Source organism: Accipiter gentilis, chromosome 2 (assembly GCF_929443795.1).
Source record: "Accipiter gentilis chromosome 2, bAccGen1.1, whole genome shotgun sequence".
NCBI classification, from domain to species: domain Eukaryota; kingdom Metazoa; phylum Chordata; class Aves; order Accipitriformes; family Accipitridae; genus Astur; species Astur gentilis.
In genome coordinates this window covers 41,004,573-41,031,004 of record NC_064881.1, presented here as the reverse complement: position 1 = coordinate 41,031,004, position 26,432 = coordinate 41,004,573, and the positions used below count along the sequence as shown (strand labels likewise).

Here is a 26,432-nt window from a genome sequence, read left to right as displayed (position 1 = left end):
GTATATTTAAAAAACTGATTATTTCTGATCATAAGAAGGAAACAGCAAGATCATTAGAGGTGCCATAGGGGTGGGGGGGATGCATGGCTCAGAGAGGAGCTGTTGGTGGCCCGTTGGGTTAGTCTTGCTGGAAGGTGAAATGTGGCTTAATTGCCTGAAGTTTTCTGTTGCTGGGGGTTTTTTTCTTCTCCTGAAGAACCTCTTGAGCTTTCCATCTTCTGAGCACAGCAGGCATCTGCGCGATTACTGCGGCATGATGCAAAGAGACGGGGGGAGAAAGCATCGACTGGGGGATCCTGGCAAACATTATTTAAACCGTTGGAGAAGTGCGGCAGATTGACTCCCCGACCGTCACTGCTGATAATGCTGCTCTTGGAGTTTGTCAGCATTCCAGCTTCACATTTTTATAACCATTTAATTACTGCCTGTATTGAATATAGCTGGAATTCACCATTGCAGCTAACTCTCTGGAAGTGTACTGTAGACTATAAGAAAGCGGAGAATATCAAGCAGGCAGCCAGGCTGTAATGAGTTTGCTCATCCTGTTAGGTAACGTCGCAGTAACAGTCCCAATAAGCATTCTGTTTGCTCTGTGTTTGGATTTTTTTGTTGGGTTGGTGGTTTGGGTTTTTTTTTTAGGATACTGTGTCCTTCATTTGATAAAGTTTTCTTCTCCATTAGATCCACAATCCCTTTCTAAAAAATGTAATTCTAATTACACATATTTTGTCTTTTACTTTCTTCTAGCTCCCCGTGCATGACAGAGGGGTGGTGATGGGCCGTGGGCACGGGCACCTCGTTGCCGTTTTATCAGAGGCTTCCCTTTGCATGGAGGGGTCGTGGAGCGGCGCAGACCTGCTGCCGCAACTTGATCTGACAGCGCTGGGTGCTGAGCTGCTGTGAGGTGATCTGAAAATACTGATGCATAGCGAATGCTCTGAATGCTGTAAAGGGATTTTGTCAGGAAGGCGATATTTCTGTGCAATGGTAGGTAGTTAGAATTTCTGGCATGAACGTGTTGGCGCCGTTCACCGTAATGCAACACATAGCTCACGGGATGCTTCTGCCCTTGCTGCTGTGCTTTCCCACGGGGGCAGCTCTTCAAGCGGCAAAACGCAGCCCGGGAGCTTCTTGCAGCGCCTGCCCCAGCACAGGGTGCTGCTGGGCTGGGAGAGGTGCTGGGATCCGGCGTCAGCTGCTGCTCCCTGTCTGCACGCTTGGGCATGGAATAAAAGGGGAGCGGGCGAGGGCAGCCTGGCCCGGCAGCAGTGGTTATCTCTGTGCCTCCTTTTTTCCCTCCGCCTCCTCCTCCTCCTCCTTTGCGGCAGAGTTTAGAGGCGGCTGCTGTGCGAGGCGAAGGGTGAAAAAGGAAGGTGAGGTGTTTTCGGCAGCGAGGGGAGAGGTTGGCACCCGCTGGGATGGGTGAGAGAGGGAGGCGCAGGGTGGGGAGGGAGGCGGGGAAGGGGCTGGGGCAGATGCTGGCGTGAAGTGGGGACTGCTGCGGATCGGTTCCTGGCAGAAGAACAAATCCAGATTTGGTCCCAGGGTTTGGGGGGTAGGACTACTGTGATGAGGTAACAGCTGCTGGAGGAACGGGGAGCCAGAAATCTTTAGCTATATAACAGCACCCTAGGACATGGCGTACGTTGAGGAGATGCATGTACATGTGCATATATTTGCAAAGGTCTCTGTACTACTGTATTGGCTTGCGTACATATAGTTGCTCTGTTCCTACTAAATTATCTCCTTAACACTGTCGTTGAAGAGGGCTTTCTGGTCATTGATCATTAATGTCACTGCTTGCTAAGCGCAAACCCTATAAACTGCAGAGCGTGAGGCAGGTCTAGTGGTTGTAAGCTAAACTGAGGTGCAGGGTTTCTGCTGTCAATCTGGAAGAATCCAATGAGTCTTCTAGTCCTGCCTCTGAAGGAGATGATGATTTGGCCCTTTGGTGGGATGAGACAAGGCAGTGCAATATAAATGGTGTGAAAAATGTCTTGAGGAAGCTGAAGTGACCTAGAAGCACTCTGTTTACGGACACGTACTTCGGAACTGGTCTGCCCTCTTTGCAGTTAATAGGTTTGTACACTCTCTAATCTATCACGCATTTAATAAAAGAGTTACAGAATAACCTTCAGTTAAACAAAGAGTGTATACAGCACTCCAATATTCTCAGCTCCTAACTTCTGGTAACTAGTCAGCCATTATTTACCCACCCACGGAATAAGTTTCTGACACTTCCTATGGTAGAAGAGGTGTAAATTATCACAGGCATACCTCTGCCACCAGCTAGCTTAAAATCGTCTCCTAGCTCCCCATCTTCTTTTCTTAAATGTAATAATCAACCAGGCAGATTGGTGCTAGGGTTCCTCAAAAGTTTTGCTTTAGATTGTCAGTCTGCCACCAACCTTACGTCAGCCTCTGAAGGCCTCTGCAAGGGGAACAACTGCAGAAGTGGTCTTTAAAGAGTCGGAGATGAGCACTGTATAAATACTGAATTGTCTATCAGTTTCTGACATTTGCTGAAATCTAGAGTTTCAAAGTTGTCCTTTAAGAACTGGAGCACAAACCTACTATGGCAATAAGCCCAAAGGTCAGCTTAGTTAGGTGAGTGATCTCTTCACAGATACGTCGATGATATTCGGATGGTCTTTGGTGTGCAAGATGAGAGAAGAGTCACCCTGACTGCAGAGAGACAGACAGGCTGGTGTTTGTGATCTGCGCTGGGGAATGGTCCTGTACAGCTGAAGTAAAAACTTTTTTTCCAGTGGTTCCATTTGGGATATCTCTTGGTGAACTGGAGTTCAACAGCTACTCATGCAGCTACCTGCTGGGATTAGTTTTCCTCCCACTTCCCATTCTTTCCCCCTTTATAGACTATTCACATCTTCAGCTTTGACCACTGGAGCTGGGCTAATTCCCATTGAAGATGAACCCAGTGACTTTGGTAGAAGTTGTAAGTGACCCTGAGATCAGAAGCTCTTTGAGGCAGAAACTGTTCTTGATTTTTTTTTGCTGTGCCCATCAGTGCTGCTTTAAAAAAAAAAAAAAAAAAAAAGCAGCAGCACTGATATCATCTGATTGTGTTCTCTGCAAGTAGCAAGAGAGACCTGCCCTTGAACTAAATAAAGCAAACAAGCCTCAAGCAGATAGTTATCCCTGTTGTGTATCCCCAAGCCTTTGTAAAAGCGTAGATGATGTGGATGGGAATGCTGCGCTTTCAGCTCCTTTTTTCAAAGGTACTCCCACACTGGAGCATAAAGAAAACCAGTTATGCTAATGGCAAGCATGAACATACACCATCCTTTGCTTTCAGTCTGCCTTCACCTCACAAGCCTGTTTACTTTTGCAATAGAATTATTCTCAGGACTTACAGGACAGACATATAGGGAGGGGGTTTTTCCCCCTTTTGTGGGAATTGGCCTGAACATGTGAGGCCAAGCCAGTGAGTGTGAGGTTCAGCAGAGCTGCAGTTAATCTGCACATGTATTGAGGAGTTTTCTTTGCTTTACATGTGCCTCAAGTCCAGTCCCCCTGTCCATACAGGCTCTGGCGAGCATCCTCATTTGGCTAGGTGCTCCCAGTTGCTTGAGTTGTCCTTGGTTCAGATGAATGCTTTTATATCTATATCTATCTATAAGCAGAATTCAAGCAACAACTCCAGTGCAAAAACCTTTTATGCCTGAGGTGGTGTTGAAAGTTTAAGTCTTGGTGGAATCCCTGCATGGGAAGCAGCAGTGATAACACAGGGAAAATTCTTGCCACTATTAATTGCAAACGCATCCTAGCAACTGTATCACCCTACTCGTATTTCCTTTTCTTCCTCATGTTTTTCCAGTGTTTTTACAAACAGCACCTGCTACGGCTGTCTCCGTTACGGGGGAATACAATACAACTGTAACAACACTGGCAGATACATGCATGATTTTTACTGTAGGCGCTTCTGCCTGCCTATTTCCTTGTCATGTCCCTATTGTCTCTTAGCTTGTACTTGATTTCTAAGCTCCTTGGGAGGGGACCAGCTTTTTGTTCTGTGTTTGCACAGCATCTGAGGCTGTCATGCCCCGGTTCATCACTAATCCTGGTAAGTGCTCCAGTAGTACAAATGGCAAATTTGAGATACAAACAAATTAGCATTCTTCTCACCGATTAAACAAATGGTTTTCTCTGTGATGATTTGAACCGGAGTTGCATTTCATTACAGCCCTTTGAAGCTCAGCTGGGAATTGCCAGTTTCTTTTCCAGCCTCTGTTATCAGCCTCCCATACTAGTTGACCAAAAAGTACTTGGCAGGCAGTTTGCAGACTCTGAAAAACAATAGGTTGTACTATTTTAACCTGGCTTTGACCTAACCTGGAACAGTCAAAACTGGCATTTGGCATAGGGAGCAAATGTGTTTTGATGGGCTGAGTCAACTGCACTTGCTGTTCAGCAGCTGCTGAGAGCAACCTGTGTCTGTCTTGTCCTACAGAGAGGTGGGGGGACCACGCTGGCCCCAGCATCAGCGTGGTACCAGGCGAGTCTCAGTAATTCTCTGTAATAGGGTTTGAATGAAGCAGGGAATTACTTTGCCCTTAAATTGAAGATTAATGTGATTTTTTCTGGGACAGAAAACATTGCTTGTTTTCTGGAAGGATAAAGTGTCCACTGAAACAGGATTATATTTACATTATTATTGCTGGGCGATCTGTGAAATAGGCTTTCTGTACTACAGTAAAGAGCCATGACCCCTCTCAGAGTTATCTTTTAAGCTGCATGCTAAACCCACGGGGGCTTATGGCTCAAAGCTAATGGGGATTTAACTTCTCACTGAAAGGAATTTGAAGCCTAACCCTATTTAGATGCTCTTTGCTCTCATTGATTAAATGCCCAGTCCACTGCAAGAAACCTGATGGAATCATAACTGTATGAATTTTCCATCTGACAAAATGGATGCTGGGGGACACTCCATGCAATATTTATTAGAAAAGGAGTTTGATCTTAAAAAGACATTTATAATCAAAATGTCAATTCAAAGTACTATTTTGTTTGTAGAAAAAGAAATTAATTTTAATGAGAATGTATTTTTCAGAGCACCCCACAAAACCATTTCATGGAAAAAAAGATCAGTTTCTGAATTCAGGATTTTTATGAGGATTTTCACTGCTTCCCTTGTTCCCTGTGTTCACCAATTCATTTCTGAGATCCTGTCTGCAGAATAGTTTTAAATGATGCTATTTAAAAATAATAAACCTGCCAAAAAAGAAAAGAAAAAAAAAAAAAAAAAGACTTTCTTTTCACTACCAAATTGCATTATGCACTGGAGTTCCAGGAGGACCATATTCCATCAGGGATCATTGACATTTTTAAAGATACAGTAACTACAGCTTCTCGGGGATGAGAATAGAATAACTGTCATCTTGGTAAGAGACTTCGAGCTGCAAACAGCAGCACATGATGCCATGGTCCTATGGCAGCACAGCTGGGTTTCAGTCGTGGTCTCTGGGTGCTGCAGTTCTGAGAATTTCCTGTGCTAGAAGTGCTCGTGCTTTCTGAATACCTTTTAGCCCGTGCTAATGATTAGTGTGCTTATTCTTTAATTGTTGTAGTTTGTTGTTAGGGTTTTGGTGGTTTATTCCTAGAGAAAAAAAGCAGTCCCTGCGATGAAAGGGCTCCATTGAAATGGAAGCCCAAGCACTGAGGCACAAGGATGTGGCTTAATGTTTCATTGTCCTTCTCTTTTCATTGCCTTTGCTGGACATACAGTCCTGCTTCCTCCACCCCTTGAAATACAAGGGGTGGTGTCATGTGAGGTCTGGTCTCCCTTCTAGTGCCTCAGCGAGCAATCTGTCTGCTTCAGGTGGTTTTCTCCTAGCCTGTAGACCAGCAAGGAGATAGGTGTAGAGCCAAACCTCATTCCAGGTCTGCCACACGCCTCCTGGGTCATCTTGCAAATGTCTTTAGGTGGAGAAGAAGCAGTTTGAGACTGTACTTGGACTTCAGAACCAGGCAAAGGTGGTCTTGAGCTATCATTATGCCACATTGAAATAAATAAAAATAAAGTTGCTACATTATGCTCACCTCTGATCAGAAAAAAACATATCCCAGTTCCCCATGATCAATTTAGGGACCAACTTGGGTTTGTGTTTCTTTTTTTCCTTAGTTGTATAGAAGTCTTAAGACTACTGTACAGATTTTCTTATGTCTTGTGAGAGCAGCTGTTGTGCTTCTCCCGTTGAACTGTGATGGCGTGGCAGCCCAGAGATGGTACTTTTTGATGGACCGAAGTGATTCCTGTGGGCTCACAGTGTAGAACTGACTGGCTGCTTCTCCAAATTTACCAAACTTGGTTATTCCCAGTTTAAATGAGAAAAGGAGAGAGATGTAGACAGGCACATGGGCATTTATAGGAATTTTCAGTCCAACTCACTGAACTTCAATAGTGTTCATATTATACTTATCTATCTGTCTGTATTTATGTAACTGTATGCATATAGATGTAAGTATTAATAATCACTGGCACTTGAGTGTTCTGGATATGACCATTGGTCTCTCCTGTTGGCAAGGCTGCAAACTAAAGGATTCCTAAAAATAAGGACTTGTGTGGTGATCTGATGGCTTTCAATGGATAGCCAGGCCACAGGAGATAGGGCAAGTTCTTAGCTGAATGAGTGCCCTGAGTTTGCTCATTTTCAAAGCTCTTGGTGGTGTCCAGTAAAGAATGAAAATCATGAACTTTGAAATTTTGCGAGTGATTGAACCCCTGCTCTTCAAAGTAAATGCTGGGGGATCTTGGAAGGTCTTCAAGGTCTTCCCATAGGGAGAGGACTGTAGGCACTGTGAATCCGATTTTTACTGGCACTGGGATCCCTTCGGGTTGCTTAAAAATTAAAAGCCCTAAAGAGGCAGAAATTAAGTTTAGTGCTGAGAACTCTGTCGCTGACTTACTGCATGACTTTGAGGAAGGCATTTTAACTTGCCTGTGTCAGTTTAGCCATCTGTATAACAGGTACAATCACACACAGCACAATAATTTCCCTCAGTGAGTGCCATTTTCAGTCTATCCTGTAATACTTAATGATTTGTGTGACTGCTGAAATAACAGCATGCTCTAAAACCATAATGCCCTTATGTATTTTTCACATAATCACTAGTGGTTGAAATATTTGTTCTGACACTTGAGATTACTCATGTAAATAGAAAAATTACAGCATGCTGGCGATGCCAGACACCTTGAATTCCATCTGAGCATGTGGGTGATTGGAGAAGGATCTATAAATACTAACAGAGGGGGGGGAAACAACAAGCATGAGCAGTGCATGAGAAATTCTGAATCAACTTATTCCTGAGATTTAGATAAGAGATTTTAAAATATAGTAAGTCAGTATTGGGTAGGAGGTGGTCTTTAGGAATCTGAGTACTGCGGGTCCACTGAAGAAATGTATTTTGTTCCACTTCCCTGCTTTACATGAAGCCACATTTTTCTGTTGTACTTTGAGTAGAGTTACAAGGAGTATGATGACCTAGTCCTAATACCATGTGACTAAGACCTCTTTTTAAATTTTTTTTTAACTTATGAAGCATTCTGCCTTGGAGACAAGCAGAAGATCCAGTTTGATTATCAATGAGTGACTCAGAGGTCCCACAAAGCTTTTTCTCAAAATGTGACTGCTATTTTCCATGTTCAGCTCCCAAATTGCCTGTTTCAGATGTTATCCACTTCCATTATGAAAGATTTGCATAGTTCTAATTGTATAGTTCATAATGTCACATAACAATGTAGCAAATGAGCTGTGTCACATTTTACATAAAAATGTAGTAAGTTACGTAGCTACTGCTTGCAGGTTTTGACAGTAGTCTTTTTCAATTTTTAGTTTATTAGATAAGGGACACTTGTGCAATGTAGCTGCTCCCTGTTCTCCACTGAGTAGTGTTTCTTTTGAGTACAAGCTCTTCAAGATAGCATCAGTGTCTCCTTCTAGATAAGCTATAAGCATCTCCTTTTAAACCAAACACTGCACTTCTGGGGTTTACAGAATATTTACAAGCTAAAATTTGTTTTTCACATTATGAAGAGAGAGATATGTCTGCATACGGGGAAGTATGTAAAGTTTTTGGAAGACAGATGAATAGCTTATGGGATCTTGCCACTAGAATTCATGCATTTATCATTAGTGACACGTCAAAAACCAGAACTGAATAGATCCAATTTATTGAAACAGAAACTTTGAAGTTTAAAATAAACTAAATCACTTGAAGGAAACTGGAACACATTCAGTGTAGTAGGTATGAGTAATAGGAATTATAATGGGAAGTATTGAGTAACATCAGCTGTAAAGAGACTGTCTTTAGTTTATTATTAATTTACCAGTTTGAAATTTTTGTGTACCAGATTACTGACAACCAGTGGCTATTTTTGATCATTCCATCAGCTCAGTGCTAGCAAGTATCACGTACTTAGAGCTTTGAACCAGGCTAGTGATCTAGCCTCAGGTTTCACTGTGATTGTGTGTGACACAATTTTGTGTCTGTTTAGTTTCCGTTAATCTGTTTTGAACAGAAACACAAAAATCTCACCCCGGCATTGAAACTGGTCCTGCTTCCTTGAACGTGTGTGCTGTTAGCCTCAAACATGGACTTTATTATTAGAACCTGGTAATGTAACTCATCAAGGAGCTGAAAGGGGATCGTTAGCAGTGTCCAGCTCCAGGTGACATCAGGCAGAAGTGGGTGGGAAATGCTAACTGCATGCGAAGCTTCCAGGCTGTCTAATATAGACTGGAGGGGAGTAAGTTGTGTGCTTTGCTCGTGCTTGCTCTATGCGGAGTATAAAACCGTGGCTTTGTGGAGGAATGAAAATGGATTAATACTTACTAGGTTTTGCAGTTGACAAAATTGATATGCTACATAAGATAAGAAGGCATTTAAAGCCCTCACTCCCCAGAAACATTTGCACTGAGGAAACTCAGAAAGGGTTGAAGAAGTGTTTATTTACTAAAGGGGAACATGAGGCCTAGGGAATCAGTGGCTGAATCAGCCCACATCATAGGCAATGTCTCAGGAAAGGAAACTGAGGAAAAGTAACTCTCTGAAGAATTTTTGGTGTGACACAGAGGCATGGGATGGCCTGGCAATGTAATCCCCAGGTCCACAAGTGCTGACATCAGCGGAAAAGGGAGGTCCCTGGTGCAGGTGGGAAGGAGAAGGCATCCGCAGGGGCTGCCCACGGCTCCTGCCAAGACTCAACGCTGAGTTTCCTCCTACAGTTTCTTGACTTCTAAGACATCTTTGGTGGCAAGTTACGTTTTTTGAGACCTGCTATGGATAACACAGTGTGGCTGCTCAGTGTGCCCTATTTGGGTTATCAAAACCATGAGGTTTCACAGGCTGCACCCTTGCATGGCTTTCTGAGAGCAGCCCGTTTTCTCCTGTTTTCTCCTATATGATGGGGGCCTGGACATGCTGATCCCTCAGTCTTCTGTCTGGACCACAATTCTTCTTACCTTATTGACAAAGAAATTCTCTTAACCATGCAAAATTGCTGATTGCAAGGTGCTTTGAAGAGGAACTGCCTTCATTTTTGGGGTGCAAGCGTGTGATGGTGCTTACAGCACTGCTTAACATTGCTCCACCTCTTTTATAAAAGCAGCTGCTAATTTAAAGGGACACTGTGAAGTGTTCTTCATATTTTTAAAATGCAATTATTGATCTTTTTCAAGGTCTTATTTGCAGCTCACTGAAAGCTTGAACTTGAAGCCTGGTTGCTTACCAGCAGCCTTTTGGCACCCATTGCTAACACCCTCCCTTCAGGTAAACTTTATCTTAAAGGTGTGATTGTCTCCTGGATCTTTCTGAAATCACTCTTTCAAAACACTCATTCATGTCTTTCTTATAAAAAGTATAGTAAGTGTGTACATTGAATGTATTTTTAAAAGGATTTTAAAAACAGCCTCTTTCTTACCATTTAGATCCAAGCCTGTGTCTTTAAGGGATGAAGCAACATACACTGAATTCAGCTCAATTAATTTAAAAACAGCAGAAAATGGTAAATTCAGCTTAGTCTCCCTATAGTGTGAGAAATGGCCAAAGCATAGAGGGGATTTGTATTCTCACAAGGTGTTTATTTTAACTAATTTGTATCATCTCCCGGAGGCAGAGATCTGATGCTCTTGGCAGATCAAGAGGTTTACTATTTCAAATCCCTTTCAGCACGGGGGAAAGCAGATGATGTTAATGGATGTTACTTGTCTGAATGTAGTAACAGATGTTTCTGTAGGAAGTGGAGTGGAAACACTCACAAGCAGGATTGTTGACTGGTTTTTGGTTTATGCCCATATTAAAGCTGTTGAAAGGGTCATGCGACACATCTTCATAGATGATCTGATTCAGAAACCCTTTTCTTGAAGCATTTGGGTCTTAGTTTTGATGAAGGCACCAGCAGCTGGACAGATTCTCATCTCATTATTATACACACGTCTTCACTGTAGGGCATGTGGTTTCCTTGAGTTTAGTGGAACTTTGATCTCTAACATAAAACCTAGCAGGCGAATTGTGGTATCATGATACTGAATTTATTTTAATACAGTCGACCTTCCTCCAGCTCTGTTAATCTCAGTTCCATTGACAATAGCTTAAAATACTCTGCATTTATGTTGACATTACTTGGGTACAGTTTATAAATCTTATGGCAAGACTTCTCCTTTCAGTTACAACTAGCTTTGAAACCATTTGGGGCATTTTGGTTTGTGCCTTACCTAAACTGCAAATTCTGTGTTTTAATGTTTCATCAAGCAAAATGACAGAACTGTGCTGAGTGGTTGACTTGCTTGGCTGATCTGCCCTTCTGAAGGCCACATACCCGCAGTGTTTACTTATAGGTTTTGCTACCATCCACTTTTTTTTTTCTTGGGACAGTGTCACTTCAGCAGCTGTTAGATGGCTCTTGAGTTGATAACTTGGACTTGTAGTGGTGCTATCTACAATCTCAGAAGTGTTTGTCTTCTTTTGTTTCCTCCTTTCCAGGTGGGAACGGCCTACCAGCAGGTTGGGCCCTCCTCTAGTTCTGCATTAGCAGCTCTTCTCAAACCAACCAAGAATCATTTTTGCAAGAAGAGTTTTTGTATGCCATGCTGCCCGCAATACTCTTGCAGGTGGTCTGGTGTGCTTGCTTCAGCACAGACGAGTCAAACAGCCCCTTCATACTGACTAAGCTGATAAAAGCAATTGATCTCATCACGTTCAATTTGTGGGCTTGAGTGACTCCAAAGGTTGATCCTTGTGTGCAGTCTTAAAAAGTCTTAAGTATGGTGGAGGACTGGCCTAGCTTCTCCTCTCTGGGCCATCTTTCACCCTGGCAGGAAGCAGACCAGATGAAGGTGGATTTATGGGAACTTTGGAAACCCTATCTTTTTGGGGTATAGGTATCAGTAACATTAGCGCATCCTTTGAAAATAGCCTCGAGAGGTTTCTGGGTGATGTTTCTACTTACCTTTGGTAGTTGTCTCTGAGTTAGGAGAGAACGAATGCCCAAAGAGGAGACTCTGTGCTTTTCCCCTGCAAAGGGGAATTCCTTGATCATCTTTCTTCGAGCAGATTTGGGTATGTTTTTCCTTTTGCTTTCATATTGTAAACCTATACATCCTGTTCCTGTAGTAACGAAAGGGCTGGCTTCTCTTCAGTGGTCTTTGTCTTCCCTCCTAGGAAACAGTTTGAATGTGTCAGAAGAGTTCCAGTTCCTCAGAACTGCATCTGGCCAAAAACCTGACCAAGTTGGTCTGTAGTATTGCTCTCATTAAAAGCCTGCTTCTTCCTCCCAAAGAAGTCATCTGTGAACAGTAACAAAGGATTAATTGTGGAGACTTGGGACTTGGCAGAAGTCTGTATAAATGAAGTGCTTTTTTGGAAGCTACATTGCCTGTCTTGCAGATCAAAAAATAAATGCAAAATATTTCAATGTGTATCAGTGGATTAATTCACTTGATTGCCACTTCCCTTCCTCTTCTCTTTGTGGGGAGGGGCGCTCCGGAGATTGGAATTTTAATTGCTTGACCGCAGTTTCTTATTAGTGGTGCACCAAAAGGGTACGGATCATTAATTAGTACCGAATATAAGGATCTCTGAAGTTGAGTTATAGCATCAAATGGATGAGTTTAGACAACTCTCGACTGAAATTACAGTCTTTCAGTAAATTGAGTTATAATAATGAAACCATTAGAATTTTTTCTCAGTCCCTGCATGTTGGTTTTTGTATTTGCAGAGTACATTCTGGTGGTCTTAAAGGATGTAGCATTTTTATATAAATATATATTTATACCTTTGTATACCTTTTAGACATACGTATCTGTTCTGAAGGCGCATATATATATATATACATGCCTATAGAATTGTTACACATAATTTAGAGTTGTTATACAATGGCATGCCTTATTTAATTTTATTAAATGTTTTGGGGGTTTAATCCATTAGGTAGTTTCATTTGCAATATATAAAAACAGTGTTCTCTGTAGCCACTCTCTTTTTCAGTCAGTACCTGAATTTATGCTACTGTATCCAAAGGGAAGTCTTGCTCTTGAGTGTAATGATCTGAAAACAGAATATTATCCACATTATTACTTTAACATCCAATAGTCTGTATCGTATTTCTTCTGGTTTTAAAACTTGATGATGGAAGTGAATTGTATAACTTCAGTTATACATTAACTGTGCTGCATCCAAGATTCTCAGATAGTGCAGTGTGGAATAGGAATATGCCTATAATACATACTGGTATCAACTTGTTTTCTACTTTGTGGATTAAGCACTGGTTAACGGACAGACTGCAAAATGTAGACACGTGTGGGGTCACCATTAATTGATGTGTGTGTAGTAGGGTTACTGGTGCATTGGTATAAAACAGAGTGTTCTGCAGTATTTGCATCCAGAGTTTAGAGGTAAATAGGAAATAATTGCTGATAAAACTTATGAATCATCTGAACAGCGTGTGCATTTTTTCAGCTAAGTTCATAAACTGGACTTTGGTTATGGACACGGAATTATGGATGTTGATGGGGCGAATGGAAAACAGTGGCTCTGAATTTTAAATAATACAAAAAAATATATAAATGAATCAATTTCTGCCACCTGTTCCACTCCCATATTCCATTTATACATTTATATGTATCCACTTGGGGACTTTTAAAATATGAAACACATTTGAATATGCAAGAGCCATAAAGTCTGGTTTGTAAAACCCAGCAGAATTCAGCGATGAATCTAGTGCTTGTATTTAGTGGGAAGTGGGAAGTAATTAGTATAAAACTACAAAAATCTGGGTTTTTTTTTTCCACAGAAAACCTGTATTCACTCTATTTTTTAATTCTCCTGTAGAATGTTATAGGAAGATGGTGTTCAGCAGTTTACCAGTATATTAATGAGTCTTTATTTATGTAAGTCTCTGGGGCTGAGCAACCATCTCCTGTTGAGAGTTCGTAGAAACTAGATGTCTGGGAGTTCAGAAGTTGGCAGGAATTTTCATAGGACATTTTTCCACGAGGTAATTTTCTTGGCTTTTGTTGTGTTTGAGACTCAGTTTGTGGAAAGAGGGTTGTGTTTCTGCTCTCTCCTCTTGCTCCTGCTTCCTCTTTCACAGGAGTTTCTGAAACAGTGCAGCTGCCTGCCATGAATTCACCAGTGCATCACATGGAAACTTGGCTTCTTGGCACATGGAAGGGACAGCTCTTTTCTTCTGTCCCTGCCTCTGGGGAATTAAATTCACATTTTGTGTTCCTGCTTAAGTTTAGAGCCAAATTTTTCACTTCAGCTTCCTTCCTCCCTCCTGCCCCTCTCTCCTTTCCTTAATTAAAAGATGCTCAGGTTGAATGCCTATAGCTGCAGCTGAAAAAGGATGAAAATCTCACAGATGAAATAATAGCTACACTTTTGAGACCTGGACCTTTATTTAGCATCACATTTGCTGGCATGTCACTGTAACGGTGTTCAAAAGCTGACTGGATTACTTTTTTCAACAGATTAATTGATAAGCTCTAATTTTAAAGGGAACAAAATTTTGTTTGCAGTCAAACCTGATTTTTACAGTTTTAGTTGTTCCTCCCATCTAAGTTTATGACAAAGTCATATTTGCTCGGTGTAAACAGGAATAGATAGATTCACCACATCTGTATGTGTTCAGTCTCTCCGTTTCCCAAAGGCTATGAGGACATCCAAACTGAGATACTGACTGCTAAAACCAGTGTCTGTATGACACTGGCTAAAACTGCTTATTTTCAGCACCTTTGAACATCAGGTCAATTATGGAGTACCCAAGGATGAACACTGATTTTGAGAGTTAGGTGGCACAGGTTTTTAGATAATGGACTCCAAAAAGACCAAAAAATCAATCTCAACACTTTTTGCCTTAAATAGTTTCTGGAAACCTGGTAGAATCCCATGCCAGCTCTTCCCTGAGCAGGGAAGAAATTAATTTCAAAATTTACTTGGAATAATATGGGGCAAAGAAATCAAAACAGCAGTGTTGGGTAGGACAGCATTTCTGATAAATCACAAATGATCCTTCTCACAGAGGAATATCCTGTAAAATACCCAAACACAGAAGTCCTTATAATTGAAGTTAACAGATTTTTTTAAAAAGAAAAGAGGAACGGCAAGATGTGCACTAAGGTGTTTTAGAGAAAACGTGGCAATAGATGCTCACAGAGCCTGGAGTCCAGTTTTGCACAGGTAACGCTCTTGGTAAAGCTGTTATGAAGTGCCTTGAAAATATTGCTGCTGAAATTACACACCTTATCTTTGGTTTTGACAGATACATGGTTGTTCTTCTCCACTCCTCTGAATACTTCCATTGCTTTCACGTTGAACTTAAAAACTTCAGTCTGCTTTCCCTAATTTAACCTCCTTCACCACAATGCCCTTTTGTAATTTGCCCATCTTTTTGTTACTCAGTCATACCCAGCTTCTTCAGCCAAGCTAACACGATGATATGCACCATTTCCTTGAAATCTTCTCTCACAGCATTTTAATAACTTCCCCAAATAAGTTCACAGTGCTCCTGCCCTTTCGGTTCATGTCATCGCTGTTTGAGTCATGGGTATAATCAAGTGGCAAGAGCCAGTTAGGCAGCCACAGCTGTGTACATTGGATATATATGTTTAACCAGGGTGCTTAAATGTGAGGTCTTTTCTTGGTTGAGCTCTGTCAGGTTTGTGAAGAAGGACACCGGCTGGCAGATTTGCCTAGCACATGAGAAGTAAAAGCAACAGTGATCTTGAACTGCCAAAAGAATTCAAAACCAGGGAAAATGTTGCAATATTTGCCTGCATAAAGAGGGGACTATGAAATACGAGTGTAAAAGAGGTACTGATTTTTGCATACATTAAGATCATTTGGGAATCCTACATTCACTTTTCCTATCCATACTGGAAAAAAGCATTGGAAGAGGCTGAGAAGAGATCCAATCTGACACCGCCACTCTCATGAAAGGCTCAAACTCAATTTTATCTCCCCAAGAGAAGGCTAAGAGGTGAATTAGTTTTTGTTTACTCCATATATATATGTACAAGTAGATCAGCTAAAACTGCTTCCCAGCAAGCAGAAGTAGCTGTCAAGATCAGTGGCGGGACACTGACAAGCGTGAACCAGAAGCAAGATGTGAGTTTGCAGCACTGGGAGTATCACTGGAACATTTTAGATAGGGGAATAATAGATTCACTGTCACTTGGTTGAATGTCTTTCTTAAAAACTTCCTTATACCTCAGTCAGCTCACGGCTTCTGTACATAGGAATTGCCGCACAAGGACTTATAGCCTGTCAAGTAGAGGTCAGATGGCTCTGCTGGCCTTACACTAGCTATATGTTTTTATTTCACCTATTCTGTTCTTTTCCCTCGTTTTACTCATTGCACCGTACTGAGATTGGCAGCAGTCAGATCTCCATCTTCTGTATTTGTGCACCTTCCAATGCTGTGATGCTGGACAAGTAGAGACAATAACCAGCGCTGAGGGTTGATCCCAGTTCGAAGAACTCACGTAGGATGCAACTACTGAGTATCCATTTACTTACTGCTTTCTTTTTTCTTTTTTTTTTCTTTTCCGTAGTGAAGTACATGAGAGAAGCCACCCCCTATGTGAAGAAGGGCTCTCCTGTTTCAGAAATTGGGTGGGAGACGCCTCCCCCCGAATCTCCCCGCTTGGGTTGCGCCTCTGCCGACCCCCTGTCGCAGCTTTCGCTCTCCATCCACAGAGACAAGAAGACAATACCGCTCAAAATGTGCTACGTGACGCGCAACATGACGGTGTCAGACCCCGAAAACAGGTGAGCGGGGGATTTGCGCAGGGCTGCATTTTTGCCTTCGCGTTGAATTGTCGTTGACCTTTTCAGCATTGGGTTTGGTGAGCAAGAGCTGGCAATGGGCTCTGGCCACACACGGCCACCCGGTGAGGGGCAAGCGATCACCGGTTTGGGAAGGGTGGGTGGTGGTGTCTGAGCTGTGAGGTGCTGGATTCAGCTTTTGGGTTGTGCTGGAGAAACTCTTCAGTGCAGTAATCCAACATTTTTAGTAGAAATAGAATCTCAGGGGTTTGTTTTCATCCTGATTAAGTGTCTGCTTTTGAAGGAAAAGACACTGTACACACTAATTGGTTACATCTTCTGGGCTGGCATAATCCAATTCCACTAAACTGCATTTTCTTTTCTTTTTTAATGAATATTATTTTAAGAATGGCCTTTTTTGTCCATTCAGTTCTGGGCATTAAAGTCAAGAATAGGAGAAAAGTTCCATTTACGAAGCATTAATGGGGAATTTCTATGACTTCTTGTTTTTTTTTCATAGCGTTAAAAATAGGATGAGCTTTTAACAGCCCTTATTTATAACATATGTGGAACAGCTGCACCACACCAGCACACTCTCTGATCCCTGCTCTAACAGCTGCTAATAAAAAAGAGACCAGTCAAGTCAGTAACACAGACTGCTTCTTCCATCCAAATAATGGCCTTTTTGTTTTTCTGCAGTGTGCTGGCTTGCCCAGAAGCTGGGTATAATGCCTTTGATTCTTAGCACTTACGTATAGGCATAAATAAAAGTTAACATTTTCCTTTGCAGAGAAGGATAAGGAGAAGAGGGGAGAGAAGGGGGTTTGCGGGGGATAGGTTCCCCTGTAATCTCTTGCATTGCAATTCAGAAACTTTATCAGTATCTGTGTAATTTTCCTTCTTTCTTTTTTATATTTGTCTGACCTTCTTTTAAGGGTGTTTTCCCTCCCTATGCTTTGTTTTTTAGTATTGCTCCCACCAAGTGGTTACTACCATAGGCAGTGATAACTGACCACTACAGAAGTGCAACTGTAGAACAGGAATTACCCTAGCAGTCTTTCTCAAGTTTAAATCAAGATGGTTATTGGTATCGGCCACTTTTTTTCACATACATCTGTATAGTTTAAGATGTTGAGGTTTGACAGCTGTATCGCTAGCCTGAGAGTTTGTCGTTCTCTCTGCCATGGAGTGTATTTTAAAAATACCCATACAGGTCGCATTGTTTGAATCAGCACAATGTAATGATGCTTTACACGTTGGCTTCGTTCTTTCAACATTTTTCTCTTTTTTTTTGACTGTACTGTAGTTCTCAGCTTCTGTCACTCTCCTGGTCCTCACTGAAGGTCGGGAGGACTGATTCAGAGGGACACACACTCATTGCTCATGATAGTTCTGCAATGGAGCTGACTTTTTCGAAGCGTGCTGCAAGTATGTGTGTTCTTAGGTGTTACTAGGAAGTAACATGTGGGAGAGTCATATTGCTTATTATCATGGTTTTCATTTTGTGTTGCTGTCATTTCCTGTGGAAAGAGTGACTCTGATTGTTACTGTAGTCCAACACAGTGCAGTGTACAGCTTACACTGGATTTTTCCATCCAAGCACACAGTACCTCACAGTCGTTCTAGCTGCAGTGGAACAGTGGCATCCCATTGATTCGCATTTTTACTTATTTCAGGGGTTTTTAACTATTTGGAATACTGGAACTGATCTCTCCCAGTAGAAATGCTATTACAATGTAGTGACCCTTTCCCACTGGAATATATCCCAAGATAGTAATCTGATTCCACAAAAATAATTTGATCTTCCTTCACAGCAGAGCCCAAACCATGTCCTTACATGCTTGTGACACTTCCGTTTCATAACCTAGTGACCTGACACACATAGATCTTATAACTGATGGTGTCACTTTGCTGGATGGCTTTAGGAGAGCACTGCTGGCAGGCTGCCAAGGCATATGCTGGCTATTAAGGGGCTCCTTTGGACTATAGCTGAGCTAATTTTCATCTAAGACCAAGCATGGACGGAGAAAGCATGAGTTTTCCAGCGCACATACTTCTCCAGTGCAGGCTGGAGATCATGTCATAGCAGGGTTGTGGGACCAGGCTGAACTGGATTTATGTTCAGCATGGGGAGATGCCTATGTTAAAGAGCCCAGAAGGAAATACCTGCTTGTTGGCACTGAGTCACCTCCAGTTCTTAGAAAGCTGGAGTGAAATGTGGTTTTCATGGGAACGGAGGAAGTTTTCCCACTAGAGCTGGTAGCCCTGCATAAGATTTCTGCTTCTCCTTGAAGACTGGTCCCAGTTAAGAGAAACCTAAGTCTGTGTCTACTCTTCAATGGTTTGGTGAGCCTGTTATTTCAGAGCAGGAGTGAAGTTTGGTGCTTTTAAAGCCAGCAGTTCTCAGTTGTCTCTTTCACCTAACCTGCCTGTGGGTTCACTCTGAAGGAGGTAGGGAATTGTCTTGTCTGTCATCTGATTAAAAAAGCTGCGAGATACCAAGGAGAAGATCCTTAATACAAACCAATGCCAAATGTAGTTTGTTGGAAAATATTTTTAACAGTACAAACACAGCAACAGGAGAAAAGATGCAGAGCATCTTAGTGGCATCTATGTCATTCTCCTCTAGACACAGGGGCCATTGTTACATTTTAGGCTGGAAAAAACTAGGTTAAAATAATTACTAAAATCTGTTGTTGCCTGCATTTTTACTGACAAGAGTCCTTCTTGGTGGCAGCACTAAAAGGTTAATGCCAGGCCTCATGAGGGAGCATCCACTCCCAAGGAAGGAACGTGTCCGAATGGTCACAGCTAGTAATACCAATAAGCAGTAAATCTTACTGCAGTATAAAAAGCTTTTCATCAATTTCTGGTGATGATATTAAGGAATAGGAAGAAAAAAAAAAAGAAATAGGCCTCTGAGGTGAAATTTGTTCTGTTGGTGCTTTTAAAGTCTTGGAACATAATACAAAGGTACTTCTGTACATAGCACAGGAGACACGACTTCCCTGGAGGAATGAAGCTGTGGTGTGTGGACTGAAAAGGTTTTCTCATCTGCTTTTGAAACCACCCTAAAATCCTGCTTGCACTTCATTCAGCCAAACCCAGAAGGTGTGGGCCTGATCCTGCCAGCACTTAGTGTGCAGAGATCACGTTTTTCCAGTGGCAGGACTCCAGAGCAGTGTGATCCTTACACGGAACTTCAGCAGGGATCCAATCTTAAGGATTGAGTTACTCATTGGCAGGATTTAGCCCTCTAATGGGAAAAGTTTGCTTTGGTTTTGAAGCTAGGAAAAATGAGCCAAGACACGTTCCCAGTAGCATGGTGCCAGCTGACAGCTGCTTAGAGTGGCAGTGCCGCAGCGAGTATAGGTGTAGTTCATAGACTTCACACCAAGGACACGCAGAGAAACAGATAAGGAATTTTCCTTATCTGTTGTCCATTTCAGGGTTGGACTGAGAATTACAATCAGAAGGTAAAATTGAGCAGGTACATTTTAAAGGTGCCAGAGGAACTGGCTGGTATCCATTCATTCTGGGCTCTGAGCACTGAGCTGCATCTGGGAATTACCTGAGCCTCCCAGGATAACAGGGAGGTGCAACACAGACTGAGACCTGTTTGCTCCAAAGGCAGCTATAGATGTAAGCTGCTTCATTACTTTGATTATTTTTTTTTGCATTGGGAAGCACTGATTCACTGAAAGAAGTATTTGCAAGATTTATTGCAAAGCTGTCACTCCCCAAACTGGTTCCTTTTTCATGAATTCTTTAAAAAAAAATTTTCTTACATTATTTAATAACATGTCAGTAATGCACAGTAACGGGGTCAGTGAGATTTAACATTTTGAATTGTAGTGGGTGAATAAGCATGCAATTTATGTAAGCATGAAATATCCCTGTGTGATGCTGAAATGGCATTTCAAAATCTTAAATATAAAACAATTCTAGTGAATTTGGATGTATTTACTTCTGTTACAATAAGGCATGAAAACAAAAGTTGAAACTTCTTTAAAACAAAACCTGAGTTTCAACCAGATTTAATATGACATAGTAAAACCTAGTCCTTGCACCAAAAAACTCGAGAGATGAATGCTGATAACAAACGTAAGAAGTTAGCAGAAGACTGTGAAGATGAAATAGAGAGACAAACATATTTAAGTAGAAGTCAGGGACCTATGACTCTAGTTAAGGACAGACTGCCCAAAAGTGGACTTCCTGAATGTTTTTCTGATGCAGTTTTGGCTGTGAGGCTGATCGATTATTTATATAGGTGATGTCTGGAGTACTAGTAGAAACTCCATGCCTTTTCAGTAAAAGTCTATGACAGATGTCCGTGTGTAGTTTGGGACCTGCCAGCACTCCCAGTTTCACTGCTGATCCAAAGCACAACTATTTTTCTTTAAAAGCACTACAAGACTTGGTATGTTCAGACTGGACATGAGGAAGCATTTCTGTACCAAGTGGGTGGTCGAACACTGGAACAGGCTTCCTGGAGAGGTGGTCGATGCCCCAAGCCTGTCAGTGTTTAAGAGGCATTTGGACAATGCCCTTAATAGCATGCTTTAACTTGGTCAGCCCTGAGCTGGTCAGGCAGTTGGACCAGATGATCACTGTAGGTCCCTTCCAGCTGAACTATTCTAGTCTAGCCTAGCCTAGCCTAGCCTAGTCTATTGAGGAATGAAGGACATTTAGCTCCTGCACCTCTTCAAGCTCATGCTGGTGTAATTTAAGGGTGGTGGAGGGGGCAGGGAGGCAAGTATTAGGCAGTAGAGAAGAGTCTGGGTGTCTTGTTGATGAAAGCGTGGGCTGGCTCTTGCCTCCACCCTGCCTGTTTCCTGCTTGGTAAACAGGACCCTACTCTGATGTTGCCAGGCAAGAGCAGCCACTGGTATACAAAGCAAAGGCTGGATTCTCCTCAAAGAGCAGCATGGTTTAGATGTTCAGCTTTGCAGCCTGGGTTTTTTCCCCGCTGACGAGGGAGCGGGTCCCCCAAGTCACATACCTGGTGTGGGGCTCGCAGAGGGCAGGACACTGCTGTGGAGAGTGACCATGGTACTGAGAATGGCTGCTCTTGCAAAGCATAGGTCCCATCTATCTTGGGTTTTGCCTCTTGCCTCTTAAGAGGTAGTTTGATAATGCTTCTACTGGTAGAAGCACAGATGGGGTGAGGTGCTGGGCAAAGACTGAGCCCTGGACCCAGCGCTAAGGAGGTGATGGACCGTTTCCATCACTGTCCTGGCACCACTGCAGCATGCTGGAGCAGTGTCAGCCCTGGGTGGACACCAGCAGTTCTGTGGGGCTTCCTGGGGAGGTGGAAATCTTTCCTTCCGAATGGATGGTACAGATTTAGCAGGACTGGCCTTTGGTTTAGGAAACTTGGGTTTTTTTCTGCTACTGTGTGTTGTAGGTGGGCAAAAGAAAGAGAAAGGACTTTCATATGTATGGGGGGTAGAGCAAAGGTAAAGATACTATAATAGGTGCATTACCAGTATAAAAAAATCCCCCTCCACGCCTCCCCAAGGAATTTGTGCCTTGCTCCTTGTGCTGTTATTGAGCTGCTCTCTGGCTGTAGACAAAATCTCTGTGAAATGGAGAGACCGTACTTAATTCACAGTGTTGTTGTGAGCTACAGCTTGAGATCCTTGGATGAAAGGCATATAGCACTTCATTATCATTATCGGTACAGACATGTTTTACTATTTGAATATCAATAAGTTCTTTGAAGAAGTCATTGAGCCTGCTAGAGTCAAAGTCCTGATTTATATCAAGAATTTTTGTTACTCTTTTTTTTTTTTGCTGGTGGGCTGTGTTTATTATCTGTTTAGATTACTGTTAACTAGGGAAGAAATCAACAATCCAACATGAAAGTAAAGCAACTTGAAAGGATGCAATTCAAATCCAGAAAAGAACAAAAATGACAATAATCAGGGTGAAACTCTGGTTAACTCTCCCCGCATCCTCAAACCACCCTGTTGTGCTATGCTGCTGCAGTGTGCACAGGCTGTTACAGAAGTATGATCTACCACTGTGAAGCCCTTTACATCCTTGCCCACAAAGGGTCGTGAATTTAAGATCAAGGTGAACATGGGTTTTTAACCTTAGCTCCCAACTATTTTACTGCTATGGATCCAAATCCTCCTTTTATGTAAAGTTGGATGTTTCTTGTGGTGTTCTTGTTTGTTTATAGTAGTATAACTGCAAATCTGCCCCCAAAATCTGCTCTTTACTGGAAGGGATGAACAAGTGGGCGGCACTTGAGATTTATCTACTCTTCTCTCTTTTCAAGCTGAGAAAAGTTAGGTGATATAGCTAAAAAGACATTTGCAGCTTCTCCTTCAATACCCTGAGGGCAGGAGAGGGAAGAAGTTGGGCTGTGGGGAGAGGAGTGGGCTAGTGGGCTGGATGAATGGCTGGGCAATGGGGAAGGCCTCCTCCTCCTCCTCCCTGATACATTAACATGTCCTCTCTAAGAGTTGCATGGCTGTGGGACCCTCCTTGGAAGCTGGGGTCAATGCATTCAGGGCTAGGGTTGTCAGATGAGAGACCCGTAAGACTGCATTTCTTCTGCTATAACAGAATTTTGGGGCAAACCATTAACTGCTAGAATTAATAACTGGTTCAGACTGGGCTGTCTGACAGTCCTCTGTCATCTACATCATCTGCTTTTTGGGCAGCTCTGCTGGTACATTTTGGAAGCTGCAGTCATCTGTCTTGGTAAGGGGCAGTTTTCCAGCCCTGTAGGAGCCAGAGCTCTGAAGCCTCTAGGCAGAAAGGATGAACTTTTTACTTTGGTTTTTTTTTCATTATTAGGAATAGTTATTTTCCATCATTTATGAAACTTCCCACCAGCCAAACAGGTCATCAGTTTTGCTCTGGGTTGTATGAACTTACGTCTTAGCCTCAGTTTCTTCTCAGCCTTCTTGGAAAGCCACTGAGATCAGAGACCTCTGTAGGACTGTCCCTTCTGTAGAGAGGAGCATTTTGGTCTCTTTTGAGTCAAATCACCAGGTAAGCTTTTTGGAAGAAAAAAACCCCTGCCAAACAACCCAAAGGCCATTTTCTGCAGAGCAACCTCAAGGGTATTCATTTATACAAAAACTTCAACAAACTAGGTTGAATTTTGGGTGTTCATTTACTTTTATTTAATTCAGTTTTAATTTTTGTTCTGTTAGATCATGTTAAAATAGCTTTCTAATGTCCTAAGGACCTGCTAGTCTCTGGGCAGCAGTTTGAGAAGTGAATTGCTGGGGGAATGTGTCAGGATTTGGGGAAACGGTGGAAACCCATGAGTTTTCCTGCGGGGTGTTTGAGATACTAGTGTCGAACTGGATAGTTATGGCACATTGTGAATGACCTTCAATCCGTGCAGGTCTTGGTGAATCTGGGATTACTCATGTTTCATTTTCTTGAAAAACAAGTCGCATCTTTTCCCTGACATAATGACATGGGGCCTTCTCCCCTCCCCACCCTTCTGGGCCCGACAGGCAAGCTCCTGGTGTCCTTCCCATCTCCAGCACAAATCGAATAGGAATGGGCAGAGCTCCTGCACCGGTTACTCAAAAAAAGTGTCCATTCATGCATGCAGATATGTGAGTGTAAATAAAACTTTGTGTATGTGTGTGTGTCTATGTGTGAACGGGACCGAATGTGATCTGACAGGAATAAAATATGTCATAGTGAGTGGGTGGCGAGGAAGGATGTGTGCGGTGTGGAGGTGGTAGTAACCGAGGCTGGCAGAATGCTTTCAGCTGGATTTTTGATTAACAAACTTTTAACCAAAGTTTTATTTTCTGTGAAAATATTTAAATACTGAGTTAATGGAGAAAAAAGAAGGTCTGCTGGTGGGTTTTTGGGTTGTGTTTTGGGGTTTGTTTTTTCAGCTACTGCTTCAGTTAGGGGAGTTTGAAAAAGTCGAAGAATATTGATTTTTCCAACCAGCTTCAACTGTAGAGGATTGAGCAGAGGAATAGAAATAAGGGCAAAGGAACTGGAAATTAATCAGGGGAGGGGGAACAAGAAGAAGAAACTGCCTTGACAAATGCATGGAAGGCAGGCAGGAGAACAAATTAAGAAAAGGTGATGGAGAAAGAAGCCAACCAACAAGGCAAAGTGAAAACCAAGAGAGTGAAAACTGCAGGAGACTTTACTTAGTGAACATTTTTGCAAAAAAGAGAAAGATCAAAGCACTGAAGAGATGGAGAAAGAGAAATGCTCCAAGAAATGTGTCGCAGATTAAAGGGAATAGAAGAGCTGTGTTAGTGCTACAGGGCAGGACAGAGGAGGGCAAACAGTTAATCATGTTTTATGTGTGTCTGTATGTAAAGGTATGCAAGTGCTGACATCCCAAGCTGCCCCTAAATAATGTTTGACAGCAATTTTAACACCCCTGAGATCTGCCAAACAAAGAAAGTTGATATGCAAGGGTTTCAGTTTCCTGCTGTGCTCCTCGTCCCTGCAGTTTTGTGTTACGGCGTGGAGCCAGTGACAACCTCGAGACCCTTTTTCCTGCCTGGCTGTTGTCCTGTTCTCAGTGCTGGGCTTTCCCTCGCTTATCAGCGGGTCTGCAAATTGGATTTCAGTCTTACAGCTCTGATCTGGCCTGACCTGCCGTTAATCAACGAGCAGGATTTTCAGCTGGTGTTTTTGAAGCTGCTCCCTCCTGCAGCTTGTGTAGTCACTTGTATGGCAGCAAATTGCAAATTACAGCCACAGCGTGAGCCTTGGGTGGTGGGCTGACATTGTAGGTGCCGCAGCTCAGTGTTGGTAGGTGCTGAGGCTGCACTTTAGTGCTTAAGTCGTACGCAGAGACATGGCTATTTTAATACCCTGTGGTCACTTCTAGCTTTCACATGCGTTTCTGCTGATGGAAATTCCTGTTTTCCTGTAGTAGGAATCAGGGGGGGTTATGCTGAAGTTGTTACTTCTCATCACTTACAGCTTTTCCGTCAATCTGTCAGTCTCTTCAGTGGGAAGATGAGTTTACTGCCGGTAGTGAAAGTGCTGGGAGGTGACCCATGCCTGCCGTCCCTGAAGAAGACGGCAGTATCTCGGGGAGGTCGGCTCCCAGGTGGTGCTCTCTCCTCAGCGCTCAGAGGCCAATAATCGATCCAGAAGGAATTTGTGGTTTTGCTGTCATGGTCGTTGAACAGTCCAGCTTCTGTTTTGCTTTGCTTGGCAACTAGGTAGTGATCCCTGGGATTTCTTGATCATGGAAGCCAAAAAGTAGGTGTATAAAATAATGAGACATTGAGAAACATCCTGCTAGATGAGGTGGACCTGCTGCTTTTCTCTTCCAGCAATACTTTCTCCCGTGACAATTCATCTGCAAGACAGAGCTAATCTATCATCAGCCCTGCTCATTTGTCCCATTTCCCTGTTAGTTTTCATCCATGCTCATGGATCATGTCCCCTTCTTTGTCCTGGGTCCTACTACAGCACTGCCTACCAGCAACAGCAGCAGTGGTCTTCCTTCTCAGAAGACATCTAATTCTTCTCCAAGCCCACAATATCTTATTTCTGCAGCAGCATGAGACTCTCCACCCTCGTCTCATCTGACGAGGTCATTTACCACTATTACCAACTACAGTCAGGTGCTCTTTGCTTAGCCAAGACGCAGCTCCAGCTGCAGAAGGTTGGCTTTGATGCAAAAGGTGCTTTGAGGTTCGCTGTGGCTTTGTTAGAGGTGCAGCTTTTGTGGCTGAAAGAATGTTTTTTTCCCTAGCATTAATACGCTCCCTCTTGCTGTGAAAGAGTTGCTTCAGGGAGCTGTGGTCAATGTATTGACCACACCAATCACAACATTTTCTGGTCTTAAAGTTTCAGACAGCATCTTTTAAAGATTAAATCCAATTCCTTCCGTGCCTCTGAAATATTTAATTTTTTTTAATTCATTTTTTTTCTTTTTTTTTCTTTTTTCCCGAGTAGCTGACCCCACTGGTGCTTGAAACAGCACTTTTGCCATTATTTGGTGCTGAATCCACTGTGAATAAGGCTGGACTGTGTATTCCTGTGTTACCGATATTCAGCACTATTACAACCACTATATAGAAGAAAAATTCAAGAAAGAAACAGATAAGAGGTCTTTTGGGCAATGCAGAAAAGGAGTTCTGCTCCTTAAAAAACTATTTTTAAAAACTGTTAAATGACTTTTG

At 42.5% G+C, this 26,432-nt stretch overlaps 1 protein-coding gene across 2 annotated transcripts in view; it reads left to right on the top strand.

Annotated features, from left to right (window-relative positions):
- SNTB1 (syntrophin beta 1) overlaps positions 1–26,432 on the top strand; it is a 117,410-nt gene that overhangs the window by 43,863 nt on the left and 47,115 nt on the right. For both annotated transcript variants that reach the window (XR_007509079.1, XM_049824792.1), the window contains exon 2: positions 16,068–16,284. Coding sequence is in view for 1 of the 2 variants with exons in the window: in XM_049824792.1 (XP_049680749.1) it covers positions 16,068–16,284 (217 nt within the window). In the remaining variant the exon portion in view is untranslated. The remainder of the gene's footprint in view (positions 1–16,067; positions 16,285–26,432) is intronic.